The sequence below is a fragment of the Calliphora vicina genome, chromosome 5 (assembly GCF_958450345.1).
Source record: "Calliphora vicina chromosome 5, idCalVici1.1, whole genome shotgun sequence".
NCBI lineage: Eukaryota > Metazoa > Arthropoda > Insecta > Diptera > Calliphoridae > Calliphora > Calliphora vicina.
In genome coordinates, this window is record NC_088784.1 from 108,320,803 (window position 1) to 108,348,675 (window position 27,873).

At 29.7% G+C, this 27,873-nt stretch overlaps 1 protein-coding gene across 4 annotated transcripts in view; it reads left to right on the forward strand.

The window, feature by feature from the left end:
• Positions 1-27,873, forward strand: part of Ih (hyperpolarization activated cyclic nucleotide gated potassium channel Ih) — an 81,567-nt gene that overhangs the window by 34,942 nt on the left and 18,752 nt on the right. Inside the window, exons 3-7 of one of the 4 annotated variants that reach the window (XM_065514431.1) lie at positions 12,792-12,972; positions 13,858-14,096; positions 14,196-14,359; positions 16,425-16,561; positions 16,619-16,756. In XM_065514431.1, coding sequence (XP_065370503.1) covers positions 12,792-12,972; positions 13,858-14,096; positions 14,196-14,359; positions 16,425-16,561; positions 16,619-16,756 — 859 coding nt within the window. Of the gene's footprint in view, positions 1-12,791; positions 12,973-13,857; positions 14,097-14,195; positions 14,360-16,424; positions 16,757-27,873 lie in introns of all 4 variants that reach the window. The other 3 variants (XM_065514430.1, XM_065514432.1, XM_065514429.1) reach the window with 3 other exon arrangements.

The window sequence follows — 27,873 nt, forward strand, 5'->3', positions numbered from 1 at the left end:
TTTACAGAAAACTTATTCTTGCTGAATTCTATGAAGATACCAATATTCCCTTTAAAGTGATTTTCAAAAATGTGTCTTAAGTATATAAGAGCCATCATCAATAACACCGAAATAATATGCAGGAATTTCTAATATAAGAATTCCGTTTTATTGGAGTCCATAAAGTTCGGAAATACTTATAGTTTCTCTCGATCATTTCGTAGTATTTTTATACCCACCATCAAAAAAGATGGGCGTATATTGATTTAATCATTCGTTTGTAATATATAGAAATATTGGTTGCTATGTACGTCCGTCCGTCTGTCCGTCTGTCTATCTGTTGAAAACACGATAGCGCCCAAATGAAAGGAGCTAGCACAAGGACATTAGGACAGCTAATAGCTCTAGAAATGAAACATTCTAGTTTTCTCCGTTATAGAATTCATTAAACTTCTAGAAGATGCCACAACAAGTTGCAGTCAATCAGTTTATTATAGGCGCTGTTATAATTAACATCGAGTGTATCCTTGGACATTATAAAGTGTGTAAAGTGTGTGTATTAAAAGAGAGTGACTATTTAAATTGTTGTATACATTTAAATAAATAAAGAGTTCGCCCATGTTCTGGTTACGGTTTGAAAAACGCAAAGCGCTTTCGTTTGTCAGAAGACCTTTTTGCCGTTTTCAAATCGAACATGCAAATTTTAAGCGATATGCGCTTTTCAGAACATGGGCGGTTGTTAAAAATTTTAAACTAAACTGTAATTAAAATAATACGGTTTATTTTAATCAAAAGAATACCACCGTTTTTAAAAGGTAAAAACGTAACAATATGCTGAGTATTTGGAAATCCTGATAAAATGTTGCACAAATTAGTTCTAAGTACTCTGAAATTATACTGTAAATTATGGCGAAAATCGGAAATAAGTTCTTGTGCCAACAAAGCGTTATTTGCGGGAAGTTTTGCTTTGCTTCTTAAATTCACTATTTTTTTAATTGCAAGAGATGGTTTGTGTGGTTCAGAAGTGGTGATTTTGTAACGGAAGGCAAAGATTGCCCAGGCCAGTCAAGACAATTTAAAGATTTGGATTCATTACTCCATGAGGATTGTTGTCAAACTCAACAAGAGCTTACAAAATCATTGGCAGTTACTCAATCAGCAATTTCAAAACGTTTTCTAGCAGCAGGATTCATCCAAAAGCAGCCAAATTAGGTACCATACAAATTGAAGCTGGAAGACCTTGAAAGACGATTTTGTATGTATGAAAAGCTTTATATTGTACAAATGTTTCAAAATAAAAGCTAGAAATTGGAAAAATCCCGCATTTCCCATTGGGAAATGCTGGATTTTTCGGGATTCGGCCCATAATTGAACCTACCCCTATATCTGAAAAGCATTGTTAAAATTAAGTAGTCTAGATATTGTTTGTACTGGAATTACAGGTATTTTTTGTTTATACCTTTCCGATGTAAAAAGTATTTTTTAAAAGTAAATACGCATAAATTAATATATGTTTATGGTACATATGTATCTTTCTGTAGAACAAATAAACGAAACTTAAAAGCAAAATATATATTCAGCTCTATTCAAGATATCAAAAAAACAGTTAAAATTAGTTTGCAATAAAACCTGATTAAGGATTAAAGAAACCTCTGCACATATTTTAGCAGAGTTCTAAATCAATAATATGGTTAAATTTTGTTTTAAATACGCATTCTAAAATATGAGAATATGGTGAAAGTGAGAATAGCCCTGATTATTTTGTAGTTATAGGTATATGCGTAACCTATTTAAAAGAACTCTTTGACTTGGTGAATTTGTGTTGATTCAATGGGCGCAATTGAATATTTTGGGCGCTTCATTTCTACTCATGTTATTATACAGCCCCATTTTTCATTAACAATTAAATATTTATTATCATACAGAATTTAATTTTTTTTTCTCGATAAGAAATTCTATAAAATTAAATATTTCTTAAAAAATAAAAACCAAATAATTTTTTTGTTTTCAACTATGGATGCGAGCATTAATTAAATATGTATGTATGTATTATTGTTTTATAATTTGTTGTATTATAATTGTAATCCCAACGCTAATAAACAAATACTGTTTAAATATTTACAGAACAATATCAATATCGTGATTGCTTCCACATTTTTTTGTTTCTGATTCGAGGCAGTGTGTGATTGTGTTTTAGTTAAATTTTTATAGACCCAGTAGTAGTAAATTATTTATAAACAAGATTTGTGTGACGTGAATTTTAAAACAAAATTATAATTCCACCACATTTTCAGCCGCAATTTAAATTTTATTTGTATGAAGAGGTTATTGGTTTTTTGCAATTATCTTTGAACCAACAAACAAACGGCATAAAACAAAAAACACTTGAAACGTTTTTCAATTGACTTCAATGGCCGATCAATCGCTGTTAAGTCAGTCAGTCAGTCGGCCAATCGATCGTAGAAGAACAATCCACCAAAATGACAGTGTCAAGTACGCTTGAACCTCGTCCTCGCTTCAAAAATCTTTTATACACATTTACCGTTATTATTATTAGTTTTTTGTTTTGTTTGCTGTTGTTGTTGTTGGTATAATTGTTTGTTTGTAGAGTTTGCGCACAAACAAAATAAAAAAAATACAACACTTTCATTATAATAACAATAACAACAGCAACAAAATCATAAAGAAAAATATGTGGAGAGAAAAATTAAAGAAAAAAACAGTTACAAACAATTCAGAAACTAAAGCCCACCAGTGATGGGATTTTAAATAGTTTGCGTAGTGCCAATTTTATTACATAAATGTCCCAAAATGGAAAAATATTGCCAAATCTATTTTTAAGAAAATTCACTGTTATTAAGCTTAATTTTATGTTTTTTTTTAATAAAAAACAAACACAAACTGCGAAGCGTTTTGCTTGTCTGCAGATACACCCAGAGTCTCTGACGGGAATCGAACCCGCAACCCTCAGATTAATAGTCCAGCACACTATCGACTGGTCTATCGGGGCACTCATCAGAATAATTACGATCTAAGTTATCAGCATATATACATATGGGGCATTTCATGTCAAATGAACCAACTTTTGAAATCGATGTCTTCCGATCGGGATGAAATTTGCACCAATGTTAGTTATATTGGATAGTAACTCAACAAGATCGGTCGAGAACTCTCTGAGTTAGAGGGGGTCAACATTTGACATTTGGCCCAAGCAGGTGTTTTTTCTTATCCATGTATGTTATTACCTATTATTCTTAGCAAAATGTGTCCCAAATAGATTAGATTTCTTCAATCTTTCGAAAAAAAATAAAAAAAAATTTAATATTTTTTTTCCGAAATCAAAAACTTTTTCGACGTTTTTTTAAATGGGCCTTTTTTTTCTTAAAATATAGCTTAGATATTTTCCTTGAAGAACTATTTGGTCGCTTAGTGGGATGCGAGATACAATGTCGTATAGTACCCAATTTCCTGCTGCTTGCAAACGCTTTGAAATTTCTGCTGAGTAGCGCCCAATGATTTTGCAAGCTCTTGTTGAGTTTTACAATAATCTTCATGGAGTAGTACCTCCAATTCTTATTCTTCAAACTTTTTTGGCGGGATCATTGTCTTCCGTGTCTTCCACTTCTGAACCGCACAAACCATCTCTAGCACGTTGAATCCGATGTAACGCATTCACCGTAAGCTTTGGTGAGCAATCGTTGTGCTTCAGCTCCACTTTTTTTCAAATTAAAGAAGTAAAGCAAAACTTCCCTCATATGGCGCAATGTTGGCATAAAATTCGACATTTTCGAAGCAAAGAAAACTTTGTTGTTTACACTATAATGTTCAGTAACTAATTGAGAATAAGTGACAGATAGGTAACCTTTAAAATGACATGTACATAAGTGATTAACAACAAAAATCCCGCATTTTTAAGTCATACATCATAAACATACCTATTAAAATAAACATAGACCCTTATAACAATAAACATATAGCTGCTAAGATTTTTGTTTAGATTAATGCAATTATGTTGAATACGAATGTTTGAAAAACCCGATAGTACCAATAATTACACAATTCTGCTACAAATCCCTTCACTGAAACGCACATAAACAGAAATTGTGTTTAATTTAAGAGTAGAGAGAGCTTTAAACATAGTATTCATATTACGTACACATGCACTTTTCTTCATTCTAATACTATATAAAAATTGTAATTCCAGAGCTTCACAAACTGTGAAGTTGTCTAGCATTGCAATCAAAGTCATCTATTTTATTTAAAATGGATCATAATATGTTCTATGATATGAATTGGACACATATCTTGCCCAGAAAAACATCCCCACACTATAATATTATCACTGCTCAACTTGTCTCGTTTGGGTACTTGGGGTGTAGTATTTTTTCCCTTCGAAATGTTATATTTTGGATTCATCCGAAAAGACAGCTGTATTCCATTTCTGTCTCAATCAGTTTAAATGTTATTTGTTTTTATACGAGCAGTACCGGGCGATAGCAACCAAGAACAGCCTTATTTCGAAAACAGTTCGAAAACTAATTTCCAATTTTAGAAAATTTTTGATAACCGAAACTTTTCAAGTGTACTATTAATTTCCGAAATAATTTAATTTTCTTACATTGTGAACTCTATTCATCTTGAACAGAAAAGTGTTTTTCTGTATGTCCTTGAATTTATTTATTATACTTAAATATACTATACTATTACGTTTTTACCTTTTAAAAACAGTGGTTTATTTCCTTTAAATAAACCGGATACTTTTGATTACAAATAAAAGCAGTTTATTAGTTTAAAATTGTAACAATTCTTTATTTATTCAAATTTCCATAACAATTTAAATATGTAGTCACGTTTTTTTATTGTACACTAGAGCTATAACCAAATTTCGGGTCATTTTGGAATAAAAACCTCACCCACAAAAACGATTTTTTAAAGTCAAAATTTTCTCAAATTACAAATGTATTCTGGATTTTGTATTACAATAGAAAATAATTTTTGTTGATAAAAATTTGTAACGATTTTGTTGGTTTTTTTGGTATATAAAAATAGTTTATATACGTCCTTGGAAAGGTCTTTGAAATAAATATCCATATAGTCTATGTTAATGACTAAACCAGAAATACGTAGATCTAAAATAGATAAAAAACGAGGTAGTGATGGTTTTTTGCTTATACCTCAGCCATTTGTGGGTCGATGTTCCCATATTTAAATAGCAAATGAACCTAGACTATATCGGCTGTATTGATGTATCAATATTTATTTGGGGACGTCAGAAAATTGATTTCTGATGTTTGTAACAATTTGACAATCAGCCCAATTATGAATAAACAAGTAAGAGAGCTATATTCGGCTGTGCCGAATCTTATATACCCTTCACCAAATTATACTTAAAAATATTTTTATTTAAACAAAATCAAAAATTTTTTTTTTTAATATTTTAAAATTTTTTAAAAAAATTTTTTTTTTCCAAAATGTTTTTTAATTTTTTTTAAAAAAGTTTTCTCAAAATTTTTTTTTTTAAATTTCTTTAATTCATTTTTTTGGAAAAAGAATTTATGAAAAAAAAAATTTAGATGAAAAAAAAATTCGGGTTAAAAAATATTTTTTTCCGATTTTGACCCATTGTATGTCCAACTTACTATGGTCTTATAGGCGTCGTTGCAAAGGTTTTTGAAATATCTATCATTAGATATCCATATTGTCTATATTAATGACTTAATAATCCAGATATAGGTCAAAAATAGATAAAAAATCGAGGTTGTCCTAGTTTTTTCCTTATATCTAAGCCATTTGTGGACCGCTTTTCTCGATTTTAAATAGCGACCGAGCCGGAAGAATTTCGGAGATATTGATGTATGAATCGTGTATGTAAGTTATTTGGGGGCTTCGGAAAGTTGATTTCAGCACACAGACGGACAGACGGACAGACGGACATGGCTATATCGATTCCGATATCTATAACGATCCAAAATATATACACTTTATGGGGTCGCAAATGAAAAATGTGGAAATTACAAACGGATGACAAACTTATATATACCCTTGCCACTCGTGGTGAAGCGTATAAAAATTACGCGGGAGTTTGTTCCCTGGTAGTTTTTTCCATTGAATTTGAATAAGAAGAATGAGAAAAATTCCCGAGGAATTTTTATTCATAATTGGGCTGAATATTTTTGTTAAATTAAGTCACAAAATTTAATTTTATTAAATTTTTCAAAATTAAGACCTGTTACGGCTAACATGTTTTTACTATTCCAAATGCAACTTGAAGAACCACTGCTATTGTTGTATATAGAGTGTCCAAAAAACAGGCAAATTTAAAAAACCGGTATCCGGTTTAACAAGGTGTGTTTTTGAAAAAACCGGTTTTGATTTTTATCTTTAAAAAAACGATTAACCGGTTTCGGTTTTTGTCTTCAAAAAAAAACGGTTTATAATAAATGTTTATTCAATATGAAAAATACGCTAGTTTAAAATTTTTGAATTTTTAAGGCAATTATTTTATACATATATTTTACGAAATGTTGTCAAATGCTACAATTTTCTATAGAATTAATCAATATTTTTAAAAATGGTATCAAAATTTTCCAAAAATATGTTTAAATGAGCTTTTGAAAATATATTTCATTAAAACCGGTTTTTCCAATAACCGAAATGTTAAAGAAAACCGAAACCGGTCGAGTTTACAAAGATGAAAAAATCGGTTGGCCGGTTTCGGTTTTGGATACTCTAGTTGTATACCAACTAAAAGAGTGTATGTGGTTGTTTGGTTAATTTGCGGTTAACATGTGAATGTGTCGGACATATTATTTAAAATTTTAAACAAACTAAACTTTTACATAAATACGTACTTCTATGTGGGCCAAAAATATTCAATTTGTATTGTAGATCATACAACAATGGGGGCGAAAAAAAAACTCACTTTTTTCACTATCAAATGCACAATTATGATAAACATTAATTGTATTATAGTTATTTATAACTCATACTTGTGTATCGTCCGTCCGTCCGTCGTACACATTATTCATTGCCTTGAAACTTTCGGATAATCTGTGCTCGTATGGACTGACTGACTTACTACACAAAAAGTTTTGTTCTGTTTTGTTATTTTCGAGTATGTAGCATGAGCATACAATTTTGTTTGTTTGTTTGTTAGTTTTGTTGTTCTATATAAATAACAGTATTTATTTACATACATAACATACATGTGTGCGTGTGAGTTTGTGTGAGAGTGCCCCAAGTATTGTCATCCTTCAAAAACTATAAATGTGTAACAATCACTATTGGGGATAAACAAAACTTTATTTTTTGCTTTGTTTTGTTATTCTTTAGTTATTGTTGTTGTTGTTTTCATTATTTGTTTACAGTTTCCAGTTTATTCATGTAGTGAGAGTGAGTGAGTGAATGACTGAGTTACTGCATACAAATGTAGGTGAGTGAGTGAGCATTTGTTTAAGTATTTTGGGGGTTAACTAACTGTTGTTGTCACATGGCAACGTCATATTTATTTATTGTTATTTTTTTCTCTCCAATTTCCTGGTAAAATTTGGTATGTAGTTTGTAAAAATACGAAAACTTTTTAAGAAATTTTTAATTTGATTTTATAGTTAAATAAGTAGGTAAGAGTGAATTTTTTGCTATTTAATAAGACAGGTACTACATATGTTATCATTAATTCTATAAGTTTAAAAATACAGTGGTTGATAATACAAATAATAGGTTAAAATATTCTCAAGATGTTTTTTTAGTATTTATTAAAATATACTTTTATTTACTTAATTAACAAAAATAAAAACAAAAAGAACAGCGACTATGCACTGAACCAATTTAATCGTTTCCTATGAAATATTTTGCCATTTCCATTTCGTTCGTGGTACAATTTTGAGTCCGTATTTTGGGATCTACAATTTACCATGGGATTGAGATCTGTTCACGTACTTCATTGAATTGAAACCACTCGGTTACAATTCTGGAATCTCCAAACTAGGGACATATTTTCCACAGCGTGTGGATACATAACATCTTTTAAAATGGATATTTATCCGATTCCAGTCAGACTATATTTTATGAGAAGAATTGGAATCTGAAAAACAGCCCCACACCATAATATTGCCACCGCATAACTTGGCTGTCTTATTTGTGTACTTGGGGTTTAGTATTTTTCCCTTCGGCCGTCTTGTAAATCTTGAATTTGTATAAATTCGCAAAGAGAACAGTATTACATTTCTATCTCGACCAGTTTAAATGTTCTTTGGCTACTAGGTTTTTCCACGGGGCGATAGCACTTAAGACCAGCCTCATTTGCTCTGCACTGCAGCTAACAGTACTACTTTAAAGTTTTTTAGTTCTCGAACTCGAGTCATTTGTAAGAATTTCTTAAACTATCTTGGAGTAGTTTTATGAGGTCTTCCTACCAAATGTTTAGTTTCACGAAATTTGTTTACAATTTTTTAAACTGCTGATTTATTAATTGAATATTGAATATCACTAGGGGACGGATCTTGATGCATTTAATACGTTTAACGACAAAATCTTTAGAACCTTCATTATGTAACTTAAGTTAGGGTCACACACGGCAAATATTTGCTCAAAAAAGCGTAACCAATCAAACACTCTTACAAGTGTTTTGAAGATCAAACAGCATCAAATATAAAAAAATCAATTTTTTGTTTTGAATCATCCTAAAGGTACGGTCACACACAGCTAATATTTGACATTTATCGTCAAATATTTCATTGCCTGAATCTGACCACAAATAAAATTTAGAGCAAACAACAAAACAGATGATTTTAGTCAAACAAAATTATTTGTCGGCAAACAAAATATTTTCTTAATGTGAACAAAGTGTGACCACTAGCTACATAAATACCTAAAAAATATATAATTTGATCTTGCAAATATTTTTAAGGTTAAAGCACTTATTTCGAATTGTAAAGTAATCATATTATTAGAGATTTATTGAATTTTGTTATCATATATTGAATTTAATTTTTCACTTTTTGTTTGACCAAACTGCTGCGAAAAAGAATCAGTAAATATATTTGCCGTGTGGTCACACTATATCAAACACTTTCATAAAATAATTGTTTGATCAAATAGAAAAAACAGAAAATTATTTGCTCAACATGGCGGAAAAATAGGAGGAGATTATTTAAATATTTTTCGTACTAAATTAAAGACACAAATTCACTATTTTTTTTTTTTAAACATAAATACATATTCAATGTTTCATGAATATTTGTTATTTAAATTATTTTCACTAAATAATTGCATCAATAAATGAAGTCTTCTTCTTCACATAAAAGTCATTCACCATAGGATGACATACTGGGAGAAAAACTAATTGAAGACATGAAGTCTATGTTGCGATTTTTGCAATTTTATGCGATTTATATTTTTGTACGTTTAACATAGTCTGATGTTTGATTATTTTTTATTTATACATGGAGTTTGTCTATTTTTTTAAAATTTAAAATTGCTCATATGTACATATGGAATATTAACTGAAATTTTATACAGATTGAATTTAAAATCAAAGAAAATTTTTTATACATACATAAATAGTATGAATTGATTGTAATTAAAAAATAATTCTTAAACAGTATGATCTGTTTAATTTTTTTTTTACTACAGAAGAAGAGTATGTCTAATAGCATTTTTCACTTTTCTGATTTTAGTATCATAAAAAATTTTTTATTATAAATTTTTAGATAATGCGATTGAATTGGAATTAATTAAAAATTTATGTAAAAAAGGTAAACATTTCCATAAAATTTAACAATATTTGTGAACATGTTCTTATTCTGAATGAAAAAAGTATGGAAAAAGTCGTGTTCGATTAATAATATGTATTAAAAAACCAATAAGCATTTTTACTGGAATTCAAGTTGATAGCAAGTGTAATTCAAGCCTTGAGTTATAGTCAAGCAATTGAATTACAGTTGTATTACACTTTATTTCAATAGCATTCTCCAGTAAAAAGGAAACATAAATTCAAACCATATGTTTTTTGTTTGAAAAATATTTAATATTTCAAATATTTTTCAAGTATAAAATATGATTACATTTCCATTCAATTTCAATTATGAATTGTGATAGTAATATAATTTAATAAATAAACATTTAATAATTATATTATTAAATTGTTCAAGCTTGTGTTCTTTTCGCGATTTGTTTTCATTATTTAGCGATTTTTAATTTAAGATATATCAACACTACTTTTGCGATAACACATGATACAACAGCTGTTATTTGACGCTGTTTGATCTTGCAAATGAATTGCAAGATCAAATAAAAAAATACCCAAAATGCAGGAAAATATTTGCTGTTTAGTGGTCACACATTGGTCACATTACAAGAATGTTTTCATATTGGCAAATAAATTTGTTTGACCAAATTCAGCTGTTTTCTTGTTTGCAGTGCAAAAATATTTTGTGTTCAAACTAGAAACATAAAATATTTGACGCTTAAATAAAAGTACTGAAATTTCATAATTCTTTCAAATGTAAAGCAAAATCTGGTAATATTTTACTTTCTAGAAATGTCTTTTTTATTGATGAAAGAAATTAAAGTTGTTTTGCAGCTTTATTTAATAATTATTTAGAACAAATATTACCATAAATGTGACCACAAGTCAAATATATTTTCCCCTTTGTGTGTTTGATAGTATTTCGGTGTAGTTTGATTAAACAAATATGGCAAATAAATGTGTACAGTGTGAACACAAAATCAACCCATGAATTATTTGATGTAGTTTTGATCAAACACATGAAACATCTTGTGTCAAATAATTTGCGTAGTCTGACCCTACCTTAAGTAAAATGAGTTTTTGAAATAAAAAAAAGAATTCAAATGTATTTTATTTAGTGGTTACGTCTTTTTCGTCAAATATTTGTCATGAGTATTTACCTTACATTTACCTTTACATTTTGAAGTCATCAAAATATTGATCGTACTGTAAAGTAGCAACCAATCATAAATTTCATGTTGTAATAAATGTCGACGAAGAGTGGAGTCTGTGTGTATGAAGTAAATCGTAGATTATAAAAAACCAGGACAACCTCGATTTTTGACCTATATCTGGATTACTAAGTCATTAATATAGACATTATGGATATCTAATGATAGATATTTCAAAGACCTTTGCAACGGCGTATATAAGACCATAGTAAGTTGGACCTACAATGGGTCAAAATCGGAAAAAATATTTTTTAATCCGAATTTTTTTTCACCAAAAGTTTTTTTTGCTACATATTAAAAAGTTGAAAAAAAAATTAAAAATTTAAAAAAAAACAATTCAAAAAAATAAAAAATAAAAATAAATAAATTTTGTTTACCTAAAAATATTTAAAATTTTTATTTTGAAGTATAATTTGGTGAAGGGTACATAGGAATCGGCACAGCCGAATATAGCTCTCTTACTTGTTTTCGAATATTTTCGACTTTTCTATTATTTGGACTATTTTAATGTAAAAAATATATGTTTGCTGGATTTATCGAAGTGAAAACCAATTTTAAAAATGTTTACAACAAAAATTAAAAATAAAAAAAATACACTTTTCGACTTTTTTATTGGTGTATGACCTAAAAATTTGAGATTTACAATAGATAGCGTATCTTTTCAAAGCTGGGAATTTGGGTACCATACGAATTGAAGCCGAGAGACCTTGAAAGATGATTTTGCACGTTCAAAATGATGCATGATCGCCATTAAAAAAAATATTTTTGCACCAAATCATTACTTGCGATGAAAAATTAATACATTACGATTACCCGAACTATAAGGGATCGTATGTGAAGCCCGGCCAACCAGCCGAATCGACACCAAAGCCAAATATCCTTGGCGCTAAGGTAATTCTCTACATTTGGTGGGAACCGCTGAAATATGAACCTGAACAGAACGAGCATTGGACCAGAATATACTGCCAGACTTGAAACCGTAATATTCCATCATGACAACGCTAGGCCACATGTTACAATATCTATTAAAAAGTATTTAGAATGAAATGGTTGGGAAGTATTGCTTCACCCGCTTTATAGTCCAGACCGTGTCCCATCCGAATACTATCTGTTTCGATCGATACAGAACACTCTCTCTGGGATACGCTTCACTTTGCAACAGAGTATCCGGCGAGCAGTTTTTTGGTTCGAAATCCATATGTTGCCAGAAAGATGGGAAAGGTCATAACTAAGAATGGCTAATATTTCGAATAAATTTATATTATACAAAAGTTTAAAAAAAAAATTAAAAATTTGAAAAAAATAATTTTTTAAAAACGAAGTATGAGAAAATCTAACATGATGATTTTTACATTCACCCTTATCGTGGTTGGCGTAAACGTCATACGCCTACGACAGTTTCGTACTAGAATAAAGAAACAGTTTGCATTTTATCTTTAATCTAGTACGAAACAGTCGTAGGCGTAAGACGTTTATGCCAACCACGATAAGGGTGATTGTTTTCCTTAATATTCATTTTTCATGCCGAAGTTTAAAAGTTTCCATTGTTTCACAAATGCTAAGAAGCATAACAACATTCTATAAATGTATTTTTGTTCAACATTAATGCTTAAAAACGTTGAAATTTAGAACTACACATTTATATCTATGATAAAAGGTCATGTTTTTGAGAACTGAAATTAAGGAATACAGTGTTAAAAAAATACAAATGACATAATTTAACTTGCCATTCACTTCGTTTAGAATGGTTTCAAATCCATAGTAATCTATAATTTAATAAAATTCTTATACTGTTCTTTTCCATTATGTAATTGAAATACTTATTTGATATATTTTCTTTTTATTTCTTGCAGACTACTACGTCGTGATAGTGAAGATTCCTCTGTTCGATGCTCGTACTGTTCAGTACTAAATGTCAACGAGAACGATTTAAGGAGATCATTTGAGAATACCTGCACCGATTCATTGGTAACAGCTTTTGATGATGAGGCTTTACTAATATGCGACCAAGGAAACGAAATGGCAAGCACAAAGGTTTATTATTATACACATAGAAAACTGGGTGACATACGACCCAAAATCCAAAACCCAACCCAAACATCCACCCACCACACAAACATCAATGCATTCCATCAATATTCTACAACAAACACTGATCACCGATCACTCATTCTATCATAATTATCAGCATCATCATGATCATCATCATCATAATTCATTAAATTATAGAAAACGTTTAATTAAATTAAACATTTATTACAAACAATCAATCGTACTCATATACTTATGTACATACAAACATATGAATATTGTATTAAGAGTGCGAACGTGTGTAATTTGTTTATAAATTTTGTTATTTGTAACTATTTAACTACATATTTGTTTAGAAAACGGTAAAATATTTGAATTTTACTTATTTATTTATAGAAAAACAAAAAATAAACATTAATAGCTATAGCTATTGCTAGTGAAAATAAAATAAAATATAATATAATGTTTGTATATTTTTATAACAATGCATTTATAGTTTATTCTAATTTAGTTAATTTTTTCGTTTCATTTGTGTCAATTTAAAATCACATTTCAGTCACACATTCATTCATTCATTGGTTCACACTCATCATATTTACCTACCTACCTACCTATCTACATATAGTATCTATCTATTAGTTGTTACTCCAACTAGTAACAACTCACGAACCACCACCACCAGGCTTTTTCATTTACAATAAATATATTTTTGAATTCCTATTTCTATTGTTAAATTTGTTTGTTAAATAATTTGCAATAATAAGAAATAAAAGAGGAACAATTTATTCATACATATGTATGAATGTGTCACTTAATTGTGACATTTAGTGGATTTTTGTGTTCATTTCGTGTTGGTGTTTTTTTTTTTTTGTTGCAAAACTTTTGCAGGTTCACTTTGATGACGTATCGTTGTACGGGACTCCGAAAGAGGAGCCAATGCCTTCCATCCCCATTGTTTCGGAAAAAGTTTCAGCGAATTTCTTAAAAAGTCAATTGCAATCATGGTTTCAACCGACCGACAATCGGTTGGCTATGAAATTATTTGGCAGCCGCAAGGCCTTAGTCAAAGAAAGAATACGTCAGAAGACTTCCGGACATTGGGTTATTCACCCATGCAGTTCATTCAGGTAAATTTTCAATGATTTAATATAATCAAATTTATCTTTGTTATTTGTATTTATGTATGTGTTTATTGTTTATTGTTTATTTGATATTTCTATTTGCAGGTTTTATTGGGACCTTTGTATGCTTTTATTATTAGTAGCAAATCTTATTATCCTGCCAGTCGCAATATCATTCTTCAACGATGATCTAAGCACACGATGGATTGCCTTTAACTGCCTAAGTGATACTATTTTTTTAATAGATATTGTAGTCAATTTTAGAACAGGTAAATTTAATACTTTATATTATATTATATATTTGACTAAGTAAAACTTACATAAATAAATCAAAATATATCTCTGTGAAATAGGAAAATAGTTTATGGGAGGGAGGAAATTCGATTTGAACTTTCCTACATTGAAAATGACAGTAAAGACTTCAGCGGGAAGTTTGTTCCACATACGGACAGTACGGCTAAATACCACAAAGGGATGTAAAGACCACAAAGGGATGTAAAGACCACAAAGGGATGTAAAGACCACAAAGGGATCCCTAATTTCATCAGAACACATTCAATTTTAGTATCGATACCCTACTGTCATCAATAATCTCCTTCGCCCTCTCCTGTACGCGGTCCGGAAGCTCCAACATAGACTTTGAAGCACCGGCCCACACATGAGAGTTGTATTCCATTTTCGGTCGGATATAGTTGGTCTAATTAGTTAGGAGATTAGATGGAGTAAAGAAATTGCTACAAGGTTTCAGAAAACCGAGACACTTTAATGCTTTTTGAAAAATGTATTTAGACCAGCGGACATCACATTCTATTCTCAGAACATCAAGAGCGTCTTATTCCAAAATATTAACATCGTTCGTTTTAGTGTCAACATGCAACACGGAGTCTTGCGAACGTTGAAAGCAACCCTATTCGCACGACCCCATTCAGAGATTGTCACAAGGTCCCTATTAATGGAATAATCTCCGACAGTATTGGCCTATAACTGAATAAATATGAATTGCAAATGTTGCTGTCATCTGCAAAAGAATAGATAGGATTGGTAGTTTGAATATAGTAGGAGAAAGAAAGGAGTCTGTCGGTACGCCTGATTTTATCTTCAACTCGTTTGATGAGATCCCATCTAGAGCCATTTTTCCGATAGGAAGGCAGACAAGTCTCCCGTAGAGCGTCCTCTATGAAAGCCATACTGTCGGACGCTGAGTAGACTGAGAAAGTTTTATACTCTCCATAACTTTGAAAAGTGCAGACACAAATTACTATTGAGTTATAATTCTAAGAGTTGTTAGCCTTTCCCTTTTTAGGAATTGACGTTAAATTAGCAACCTTCCAACATACAGGAAATTTGCCGGCACGGTAAAAAGTACTGAAATGGTTAGCTAATGGAAGAGCTAGCGTCGAAGAATACTCCTTCAAGACCAGTGCTAGTATGCCATCTGGCCCAGGAGACTTATTTATGTTGAGATCCGATTAAATCCACTTAACAGCACGAGCTCGAACGAATATACTTGACATAGTCACTAATACTCTTTCGAGTTCGGGCAGTGGTTGATCAATTTCCGGCAAGCGAGCATTACTTGCGAATAATTCAGCTAAAAGGTTAGCTTTACCAACCGTGTCAGTGAATGTTTGGTCATCCTTCAAAAGAGTCGGAATTGAGGAACTAGCATTGTCCTTTACTCTTGACGGAAAGCTTTTATACCCCGGGGACCAGTAAGAACTTTAGTACAAAGGCGTTGCTCGTATAGAACTTTTTCGCGCTTTCAGTACTTTGACACACAAAGATCTTGCCTTATTGCGTAGTGAATCAGTTTCTGCGTTTTGGTTATTGCGCCAAGTTCTGAGTGCTTCCTCTTTGGATCTGATTGCTATTTTACACGTCTGATTAAACCAAGATGTTTGTCTAGTTCTAATCTAAGATTTCATTGAATGAAATATTCCGAATGCAAAATGATGTATGTACGAATTGTAGATGAGGACAGAGGCTTTAAGAAAATTAAATTTGTGACCATCCAAAGAGTCAAAGTCGACCATTTCTGTTCGACCTCAAGTTATATGCTGACCAAAATTTTCTTAACCAGAGGTGGCCGACATTGACATCCTGTATATCAAGTAGTATTCTAATCACGCAATAACTAAATTTTGGCTTTTTTGTTGCTTGACTGGTTTTTGAAATAAACTATGCAATTATAGCATAGAAACTTAGATTTTGATTTATTTTTGATTTACATAACTTTCAAATATTCTCCGTTTTTCCTAATCTTTTCAAAAGAATATTAAAAACTAATATACATACATAATTTGTTTTTCCGCCTCTCAATTTATTTTAATATAGGAATTATGCAACAAGACAACGCTGAACAAGTTATTTTGGATCCCAAGCTTATAGCCAAACACTATTTAAGAACATGGTTTTTTCTTGATTTAATTTCATCGATACCATTGGATTATATATTTTTGATTTTTAATCAAGTAAGTAGGTTGATAAAACAGATCGCATCGTCGTTAATTCAGATTATGAAATTGCAGGACTTCTCCGATTCCTTTCAAATTTTACATGCCGGTCGTGCCCTACGAATATTACGCTTAGCTAAACTCTTATCATTGGTCCGATTGTTGCGCTTGTCCAGGCTGGTGCGCTACGTATCACAATGGGAGGAAGTATATGTAAGTATTAAAACTGCCAAATTTCTAAGTTGTTGCCTGATGATGCCTTTGCCTTGGCCTTGGCCTTTTTATGCGTTATTATTATTATAATTATTATTATTATTATTTGTGTTTTTTTACTACCTTTATTTTAATTACGACCTACCTACATTCTTTTCCGTTCCGTTCTTACTTTCGACAACAATTTTCTCTCTCTTTCTAAAACCAAAAAACAAAAATACCCAAAAAAAAAAAACAAATCAAAAACCAAATGGCGAAAAGCTATACTTTTTATACATTTTCTTATTGGATTTCTTTTTTAATTTTATATAATTTTATGTTTATTTTTTTATTTATTTATTTTTTTGTCTTTAAACAAAAAAAGTCTAGAAGGTGATTATGTATTAATGTAAACTGCCATGTTTGTTTCTCTTTTTATCCTAAACCCGCTCCACCCTGTCGCTCTCTCTCTATATATATATTTATATCACTCCCGCTCATTTATTTGTGTAAATGATGATTTCGTTAGGACTTTTTGTTGTTTGTGAAATTAGTTTTGCTAATTTCAATCTATAAATAAATAAATACATAAATATTTGTCCTTCATTTTGTATTTTTTTTTAATTTTATTTGTTGTCTATAGTGGTGGAATAAATGTTATGATGTTGTTTTCATAAATGTTCATGTTTAATTCAATTATACAACTACTATTTTTCATGTTAATTTTTCCTTGATTTACATATTTTCTGTTTACAAAACCTATAAATACTTGGAAAATCTTCTACAAACATTTACATAAACTTATCTAATTTTAAATTAAACTTGTAATAATTACTCTATTACTCTCTACATTTACATAATTATACTATTACTACTACTCTACAACAACTACAATTTAATAAAAACCCACTTGATTTAATATTGTTTTAATTTGTTTAAATTTTAATTTCAATTTCAATTATTTTAATTTACAAACTTTCAAACCTTTGTCATTATTTCATATTGGGCTTTTGAAAAATAAATATTAAAAAATGGCCTCTGTCACTTGCTCTCTGCCGCAGCCTCAGTTTCAGTCTCAACATCAGTCGCCTTCATTTCTAATACTTCTATTGTTTTCTTACAATAAATGTAAAATATTTATTTATCTCTAGCTATTTATTTATTAATTTATTTATTTATTTGTTTGTTTAAGTTTTTCCCTTCTTTCATATTTTTTTTTTTTTAATATTTCTTTGTATTTTTTATTATTGTTTTATTAGGAATAAGAAATTGTTTTAATTAAGGCATTAATTAAGAACGATTTATCAAGTAGTTTAAATGAAATCACGTCATTATAAATTCATTCGGTTTTCATTTCAGTTTATTTGTTTGCTTGTTTATTTTTTATTTTGAATTTTTTCTTTATAATACAATTTCATCATGTTTGAAATAGAGACATGATTATAATTACAAATTCAATTTCAGTTTCAGTTAATAGATGATGTTGAAGATTTTAAATATTTGACAGCAATTAACATTAATATTCATTTATTTGATTTTCTCATACATTTAAAAAGATGATTTACAAAAAATATATTAAAAAAAAAAACGCCCACAGTAATAATTATGTATGATTTCTTTTGTAAAATTCTATAACAATGTTGTTAAGCAGCCGAGTAGTATTTTCTTCACTGATTTCAATTAATTAAAAAAAAAAACTTAAAACGAAATTATTGCTGACACGCTCTTTACTTATTAGCGGTAGATTTGAACATTGTAACCGTTATATGTAGTTCATGTAGTATGACATTATGAAATTATAAGTACATAAATCAGTGGTCGGCACTCTCGGTCACCAGGAGCCAAACGCAATCGACTATTCAAACATAGTGGTTATTGTACATCAACAACACATTACATTTACTAATGTGGTATGTTCCGTTTGTGCCGACCACTGATTTATATGTTACAATATGCTGCTGGGGTTTTTTGTAAAATATTATTGAAATTTTTAAAAAAAGACAGAAATTAAAGTCAACTTAGTGTGATGCTTCAAATCTACTGTATGTTTTTAAAGTAATATGATTCAAATTTAGAAAAAAAAATGTTGATTATAAAGAAGGAGTGCAGGCTAAAAATGTTCTAAACATGTATGATGCAAATACAAAATAATAAATAAACCAATTTTACAGGAAATTGTCCAACGATTTCAAATATGCTGCTCATATAACAAACCAATTTTACAGGAAATTGTCCAACGATTTCAAATATGCTACTTTTTTTACAATCAGATTTTTGGTTCAGAAGATATAGCCCTTCAAAGTTGACTGATTTTCAGTGTTCAAAAAAACAGACCATTTTTAGGTAATGTGATCGAATTTGATCCATATTTAGGTTATTTTGAACAGATACAGTATCTCAAAAACTAGGTAACAGATCGTCATTCTTTTTGACTCTATTGATAGATAGATTGATAGAAAAGAACAAAAAAATGTACTGTTTGCTTTGTGTAAAAATAGAGGTAAAATTTTGAAAAAAGACATGCACCCCTATCGCGAATCAATATTCCACATGAAATATTTTCCCTTTTCCTTTTTTCGTTCACCAATTTTGTTTACACTGCAGCCACACGATCAAGTTTTTCTTGATAGTCTTTTACATATACTGTTTGTCAAAATTTATAAAAATTGAAAGCGGTGACGTAGGCAGCACGCAACTTGAAAACAATTTTAGTACAAATTGGACATAAAAATGTAATCAGCTGTTTTCTTGAATGAAAAATTGAACACCAACTTGAATGTGAAATTGAATGCAAGTTCGTTTCAATTCTTAAAAGTGTGAGTGTATTAGTAAAAAAGTGTGAGTGTATTAAAACTTGAAAGGCAAAACTTGATCGTGTAACCCCCAAGTTACGTGAAAAATTCCCCATGTTGTGCAATTTTCAGATGGAATTTTGTAAACAATAAACAGCTGTTACGAACAAAATTAACTATTGTGAATGAAAAGTTCATGGGAATATCACGATAGGTCTTTTGCCTTCGAGGGAAATGGATATTTCATGGGAACAAAATTTCACATTTTATTGTCGATGGTATCATTTACGAATTGTGAGCAGTATTTTACAAAAAATTTAAAAATAAATATAAAAAAATTAAATCTTTTCTGGCATAATTTTAAATCATAAAAGCCTTTAAAAAGAAATTTTAAAAAATATTTTATTTTACTTCCAATAAAATCTATTTTTCCACAAATTCCAAATTTACTAACCCAAAAGTAGACTCTCATTTCATATGTTGATCAATTATCTATCATACATATGCCTTTTAAATTGTTTAATTATCTCATTTGTTTCAAAGTGTATGATTTTTGCAACGAAAAAACTTAAATGGCGCCACAGCACAGTGAGGCAGAATGTAATTTTTTTGTGAAATAAAAAATCGATAAGTTTTTAAAATGGACCCTACCAATTCACCAGGGGCAGCAGTATGGGGGCTCAAAGTAAGGTACCTTCCACATGTACAATTTTTGTTTCCCATCCGATTTCAAAGATTTTTGGAAAGCGCTTGTCTAGATGTTTTTTTGTTTAGACAAGTTAATTTTTGGTCTTACAAGTCAATATCTCAATTATATTCAAAAATATCCCACTTTAAAACTCCGTCCTTCAAAAATATCACATTTTAATAACCTAAACTCGAATACTCCTTGGCTAGCTTGCGTAAAATTTTATCCCGATCGGACCAGTCGTTCAGAAATGCCAGATTTATTTCCAAAAAAATTTGATTCTGCCCCACTGTGCACTCTGAGACGTAGCTTGCCACTTCTTTTACTTGCGTCTATTTTGCTTGCATAATGTTCTACGCTATAATCCCCTGGTGATGACCCTGAGAGTCTGTCATATTGCACTGTTCCTTTTCATTTCAAAGTCGATAAATGTGAGATATAGTTTTTGATCTCCATTCCACTGACAGCTCTACTATTATCCTTAAGCTGTTGACGTGGTCTAAGCATGATTTATGGGGGCGAAATAAAGATTGCACCTTTCTGAGCTCAGAAAGTCTTTTATTTATTACTATGAGACCAATATTAAGTAAAAATTGGACAAACGTTTAATGTATGTGCAATGCAAATTCAGCGATTTTGCATCGTTCTTATATACAAATTGAACTTTGAACCTCAATAAATGTTTATTTGGCTTTGGTGTCGATTCGGCTGGTTGGCCGGGCTTCACGTCCGATCTCTTATGCTTCGAGTTACCGTAATGTATCCATTTTTCATCGTAAGTAATGATTCAGTACAAAAATGATTTCCTTTTATCGTATTTTAAGGCCTCTCGGTTTCAATTCGTATGGTACCCAATTTAACTGTTTTTGTATGAATCCTGTAACTCCCAAGCTCTTGTTGAGCTTGGCAACAATCTTCATAGAGTAATGTCTCCAATTCTTGGTCATCAAACTTTTTTGGCTGGCCTAGGCGATCTTTGTCTTCTGTGTAAACATCACCACTTCTGAACCGAACAAACCATCTCACGCAAGTTGAAACCGTTGGAACACATTCACCATAAGCTTCGGTGAGCAATCGGTGTGTTTCAGCGGCACTTTTTTCAAATAACAGAAGTAAAGCAAAACTTCCCGCATATGACGATTCGTTAGCACAATATTCGATATTTTCGAAGCAAAAAAAAAATTGTTATTTACACAGATATGTAGCCTTCAAAATTATATATAAGTTAAAAACAAAATCCGCGTTCAAAAGATACGTCATCTATTGTAAATTCCGCATTGCATTTTTCAGTCCTATACCCAATATTATCTATTAATTTTACGATTTTAAGTTGTTTGTAAAGATATTCAATGCTGAAAGCCTTTCACAAAATGATTGGAATCAGTTTGATTTAATTTGGGGGCAAAAAGTACATATTGGTTGGTTTATAGTACCTTTTTATAAACAGTAAATTTTAATTCCCTAATTGGCTCCATTTAGAATCCTTTTAAATAACAATTTTCCAAGATTAGTGAAACATCCAATTAGGCAATTATAAAATTTTCAAAGTAATGGCGTTTTTAATGTTGCCCTAAAACCCCGAAAATATGCAACATGTTTCACCCTCAGTTTTATCAAAGTATTAGAAAGTCAGTATTTTTTTGTTTAAAAACGCTTTTCTTGTTACTGGTATTGAGTTTGTTTGTGTTAATGAACTAGTTTTAATATTTTATGATTAAAAGTGTTAAAATGTAAGCAAAAAGTATAGTTTTAGAATATTTTGAAGCTACATAAAAGAAAATTGCATAAATGGTAATGATTTTTGTTTTATGAGGGTATGGGTAACCTTTAATATAATGGTACAAAATATGTTGGCAACATTTTGTGTCAGAAAAGAAAACGCCATAAGGCGAAAAACATTAAAACTACAACATTTCCTATTCTATTTTAGAAGATAACAATTATATTTCGCAATTTCCAAATAATAATTCAGAAATTTGTATTTCAAAAATGGAAACTTTTGTAATACGAATACAATTGGACAGTTCTGAAATACAATTGAAAATTTTAAAATATGTATAATGGATGGAAATGGTGTGGAATACTACTATTATGTTTTCTTTTAAAATTTGGGTTTTGATTTTGAATTTTTTTGGTTTTAAATAGAGATTGAATTGTTTGCTGTTTAACTTAAGCTGTAGGTTGCTAATTCTTCTTTTATATAAACTACAATATAACATATACATATGGTTTATTTTAAAATACATATTTAATGGAATATTTCAACAATTTCAATAATTGGAAAATAAATATGATGCAATCATAATTTATTATTCACAATAACAAAAAACAAAACATCATAACGAATACATAATTTGTTTTCAAAATAATTTTGTTTATTTTGATTTCACTTTAATTAACAAATTGATTACTATACATTATTAATATGAATTATTTTATTTGTTATTTTCAATATTATTTTCAATTAATTTGTTTTCAAAAACAAATTCCAACAACAACATTACAAACAAAAACAATAACAACATACTCAAACACTTAATTGCAGCTAGTTTTGAAAATAAATTCCAAAAAAAAAAATTAAACATTTACAAAATTTCCAACAAATTCCAATCAACACAAGTACAATTAATTAATTATTATGTATTATTAATTCTTGGTTTATTTACTAATAAATAATTTTGAAAGCATAGATTTTCATTTCGTTTGTGTTCTTAAACGTAAAACTGTATTTAAAACTGTGTTTGTGAGAGTTCATTCTTAATTTTTTTTTTTACTAATGTTATATTTAATGAATGTGTGTCAAACATTTTTAAACAAATATTTTAAAACAAAAACAAAAAAAATATTTATTAAATAAAAAACAAAAAAAACAATTTTAAATAAATAATTTAGTTGATCAGGGCTTTATATAAACAAAATCAAATCATTATGGTTCTAGATTCTGCAGAATCTACAGAAAAAAAGTGCTGATCGAAGAGGGAGAATGCACAGAAAAGACAAAGAAGGCTTAACAAAAAGCAACCTAATTTTAAAGGTAACCACAAAAATAAAAAACTAAAAAAATAAAAAACTAAATCAAATTCAATTCAAAACTTCTTCATTCAAAAAAAAAAAATAATAATAAAACAAAAACAAAAAAACAACAATTTCTTGTATTTTTTAAGTTTTATTTTTCTTATTGTTTTATGTTAAATTTAATTAATTCTACAATATCATTTTTTAATTGGTTTAATTGATTCGTGTACCTTTTAAAAAAACTACCAGGAATGTGACAAATTCTAAACAATTTTTGTTTCCATTTATTTGTTTTTTTTTTTAAAAAATATTTTATTGTGTATTTGTATGTTTTCAACTATAATTCCTTTTTGAATTTGCTTTGTTTTTTCTATAATTATTAATTATTTTAATTGATATTTTGCTTTAATTCAATTTTAATTGTAATTTTGACTGCATTTTTTCTCTAGAAGTTCTTGATTTTGAAATGCATTCATTTTTGATGCTTTTAACGATCTACCAACAGAAATTACGCAATTTATTTTGATTATTACAATTAATTAATTAATAATTTTCTTTACAATTGTCACTGTTTCAATTAAACTGTTTTAGAAAATCGAAAATTTTAAATTAGCAAAAAATACTTGAAATTTGTTTTTGTTTAATTAACAAAAACCCAAAAAAAAAAAAAAAAAAACTGCAGGGTCAATTTCAAATCAATGTTTTGTTTAACCTTTCCTGCCAACCAACAACCTACCCCCTCCCCACTCAATATTGTGTAGTTGCTTTCGCTTTTTTTGACGTGATGAATAATGAAACTAATACTATTTTTTGTTTTTGTTTTCAACTCTATATTTACATATATATTTTTGTTTTTGTTACATTTGAAATTGACTCTTCGACAAAAAGATAAAATGAAAAATAAAATGAAATTAATTTAATTTAGTTTTTTCCCAAAAAAAAAAATAAAATGAAAAAAAACAACAAAAAAAATATTTGGTTTTAATGCTTTTGTTACACGAATTGTTTGTTTCTTTTGTGAATTGCTTTTTGATTTGTAAAATCACCAAAATGCATTTGATTTGAATATACTGGTGAAGGATTGTAAATATATACTATATATGATTTGTATCTACTATCTATTTTTCTTTTTATAATTTATATTAATTTACTAACACATTTGAAAGTAATTGAGTATCGATCCAAAATAAATAAAAGTAGGGTTATTTATTTATAATAATTAATTAATTAACCAACTAACTAACAAACTACATACTAATAACAATCTATTATCCTGTACAATCGAATATTAAAAACATACTGTTTTCTATAGTATTCTAAAAAAACACGGCAACTTCTTTTGTTGTTGTGATGATCGTAGCCAGAAATAATTATTAAACATATCAGACTGAGCCCTTAAAGTGTTAAACAGTTTTGTTAAGATGTCTGTAATGTCACTACTATTGTGAATTAAAACAGATTTTATTAACAGAATTTTAATACAATTTAGTCGAATGTTTCTAGCACTCATGATCATAATAATAGGCTGACTAAATACACATTTTTAACACTAGAAATATGTATAGGCATTATTTAGTGAATGTTGTTGGTGAACGAATTTAGTGATTATTATTCAATATTTGACTTAGCCGAAACAAAAAATATAGTTGTACATGTTTACCATAACCATTATTTAACAATTTTTACAAGTTTTTCAACAATATTATTGTCACTGTAATTATTTATATGATTGCGGTGACCATAATATGTTTAATTTACCATTCACATGATTGTAGTGTTTGTGGCAATCATGTTCATGATGAATCACTATAACAGTTGTTCTCAGAGCATGTTAACCTAACCATAACCATACAGCACAACAAACTTTAGGTTTTTTAAATTATCTTCTTCTATCTATCTATATATATAAAAATTAAATGGTCCATGTATGTAATGTCATCACGTGAGAACGGCTGAAGCGATTAGGCGATTTTTTTATTCGATTCGAAATTTTCAGGAGATGGTTTGTAAAGAAAAAAAATTAAAAAATTACGGTTAAAACCGGCTTTTTTGAATTCCAGTCCACTGTAATAAAAAAGCCCCTAAAGTATGCAGTACAAATTTAGATATTTTATTTGTAAATAAATAAGAACAGGCAGGGTTGGAGAAACTTGACGAACTAACATTAGTAAATGCTACCGGGCGAAGCCGGGGCGGTCCACTAGTCTGAAATAAAAATAGCTGATTTTTATGTATTTTCATCAGCGGGTTTTTAGAGGGGGAAATAAAGTAAAATTTATTTTACATTTTTCTTTTTATATTTTTTATATTTATATTTTCGATTTTGGGGGAGGGCGAATTTCCTCCCTGAATCAGCGCCTGTCTGGGCCAGATGGTATACCAGCACTTGTCATGAAGCAGTGTTCTTCGACGCTAGCTAACCTTTTCAGCACTTTTTACCGTGCTGTTAAAAATTTCCTGTACATTGGAATATTGCTAATGTAACGTCAATTTCTAAAAAGGGAGAGGCTAACAACCCTGAAAATTATAGCAATTTGTTCTGCACTTTCCAAAGTTATGGAGAATATGGTTAACTACCATCTAGTGAAATATTTACAGCCCAATAATCTATTCAGCGACGGCAGTATGGCTTTCGTAGAGGACGCTCTACGGGAGACTTGCTAGCCTTCTTATATCGAGCTTTTTCATAGATCGCACTTTACGAGTTCAAGATAAATGCAGGAGCACCACAAGGCTCCGTTCTTTATCCTACTCTATTCCATATTTTTCTAAACGACCTTCTACGTCAAATTTTCAAACCTATCTATTATTTTGATGTTCTTGGCATGAGAATACAATGTGATGTCAGCTAGTCTGAACGCATTTTTCAAGTGTCTCTGTTTTCTGAAACGGTGTAGGAATTACTTCACTCCATCTGATCTCCTCACTATTAACACCACCTACATATGTATAACCGACCGAAAATGGAATACCACTCTGCTTCTCTACCGCATACAGGAGAGGGCGATGGCGATTATTGGTGACAGTAGGGTATCCAACTCTATTGATTCGCTGGAGCACCGATGCAATGTGGGCTGCGTTTCATTGTTCTAATGAAATTAGGGAACTTCTTCCTGATACCCGCAGATTTTTACGTAATACACGTTTTTCATCAAGAACACATTCCATTTATGGTTGATTGGATCGCACAACACACCACTGGCGAAATTCGTACTGTACTTTTGTGGAACAACTTACTTTAAAGTAGAGTTTCGTGTTCGGTTTTAATCGAAACCGAAACGGACGATTATTCTTCGGTTTTAACTTTTAATCTATTTCAGTAGAAAAATTCAAAATTTAGAAATGAAAAACAAATTTGTTAATCCAATTTCTCTAAACACAAATCAATGTAAAAATATTCATTAATTTTAATACAAAATTTGATTTATAAACCTTTGATAAATTTAAAAATTGTTTATTTATAAGATCTTTAGTTATTTTCAAATATGCGATAAAAGTATTGAGTACTAGCTGACCCGGCGAACTATAGTACTATTAAGTCTTTCCTAGTAAATGAATACTAATTCAGGATAATATGTCTCTAGATCATCATACAATAAAAATGGTTGGCACAAACATATACTTAATTAATACAATAATATATGATTGCTACAAATGATGTGAATATTAACTTAAGCATATTATGGTTACTGCAATCATATACATAATTACAGTGACCATAATATTGTTAAATAAAAACTTGTAAAAACTTTTAAATGGTTATGGTAAACATGTACAACTATATTTTTGCTCTGCGTGTGCAGATGTTAAAACAGCCAGATAAGAATTAAAATCAATTGTTAAAATTGTTTCCATTCCGAGGACTATGATAAATGTTATAGGCGAATCTCATTAATTTCATTATTGTGTTTGGGATTTTAGTGTGATTTCCACAGCATAGTGGGGCAGAAACAGCATATTTTGGAAATAAATGAGTCATTCCTAACTGACTGTTCCGGCGTAACAAAATAGTATTCGAGTTTAAGATTTGACGGACGCACAGTAGGGTCGTTATCAGAATCATTTAAACTACTGATCCGATTAGAAAATGATGTATGAACGAGTCGTAGAGATGGACATAAGTACCACCCTTTTAAGGAAAACTTTGTACAGCTTGTAACTTCTACAAATATGGACAGATTTCAATAAGTGACACTTTGTAATAAAGCAGTGAGTGAGGAGGTAAATACTATACTATTCATTCATGTTATCTATTATAGTTAAATTTGGACATTAATTTTTTACCATGACTTTATTTTGTGTTTCGGCTATAGATGTCCAAAATTTTTGTATAAAAATCTTTGTATTATTTCTAATAAACTCCAAAATAACTTTTAAACTGTTTTTGTCAATGCGTCTAGTAATGAAAAGTAATGAAAGTCAACATTTTGAAATGAGTTTGAAAAATTGCTAAATTAATATTTCTCACCAAGTTTTCTTAACCCCCTGTCTATACTTGACAAATATTTATTATAACAATTAATGACGTTTGTTGTCAAGACAAAGTTGTCTGTGCAAAAGCACTAACAATTTTGTCATAACGAAGTAATAATACTAATAAATGGAGACTATACTGGATAATTTTTTATCATGACAACGATTTT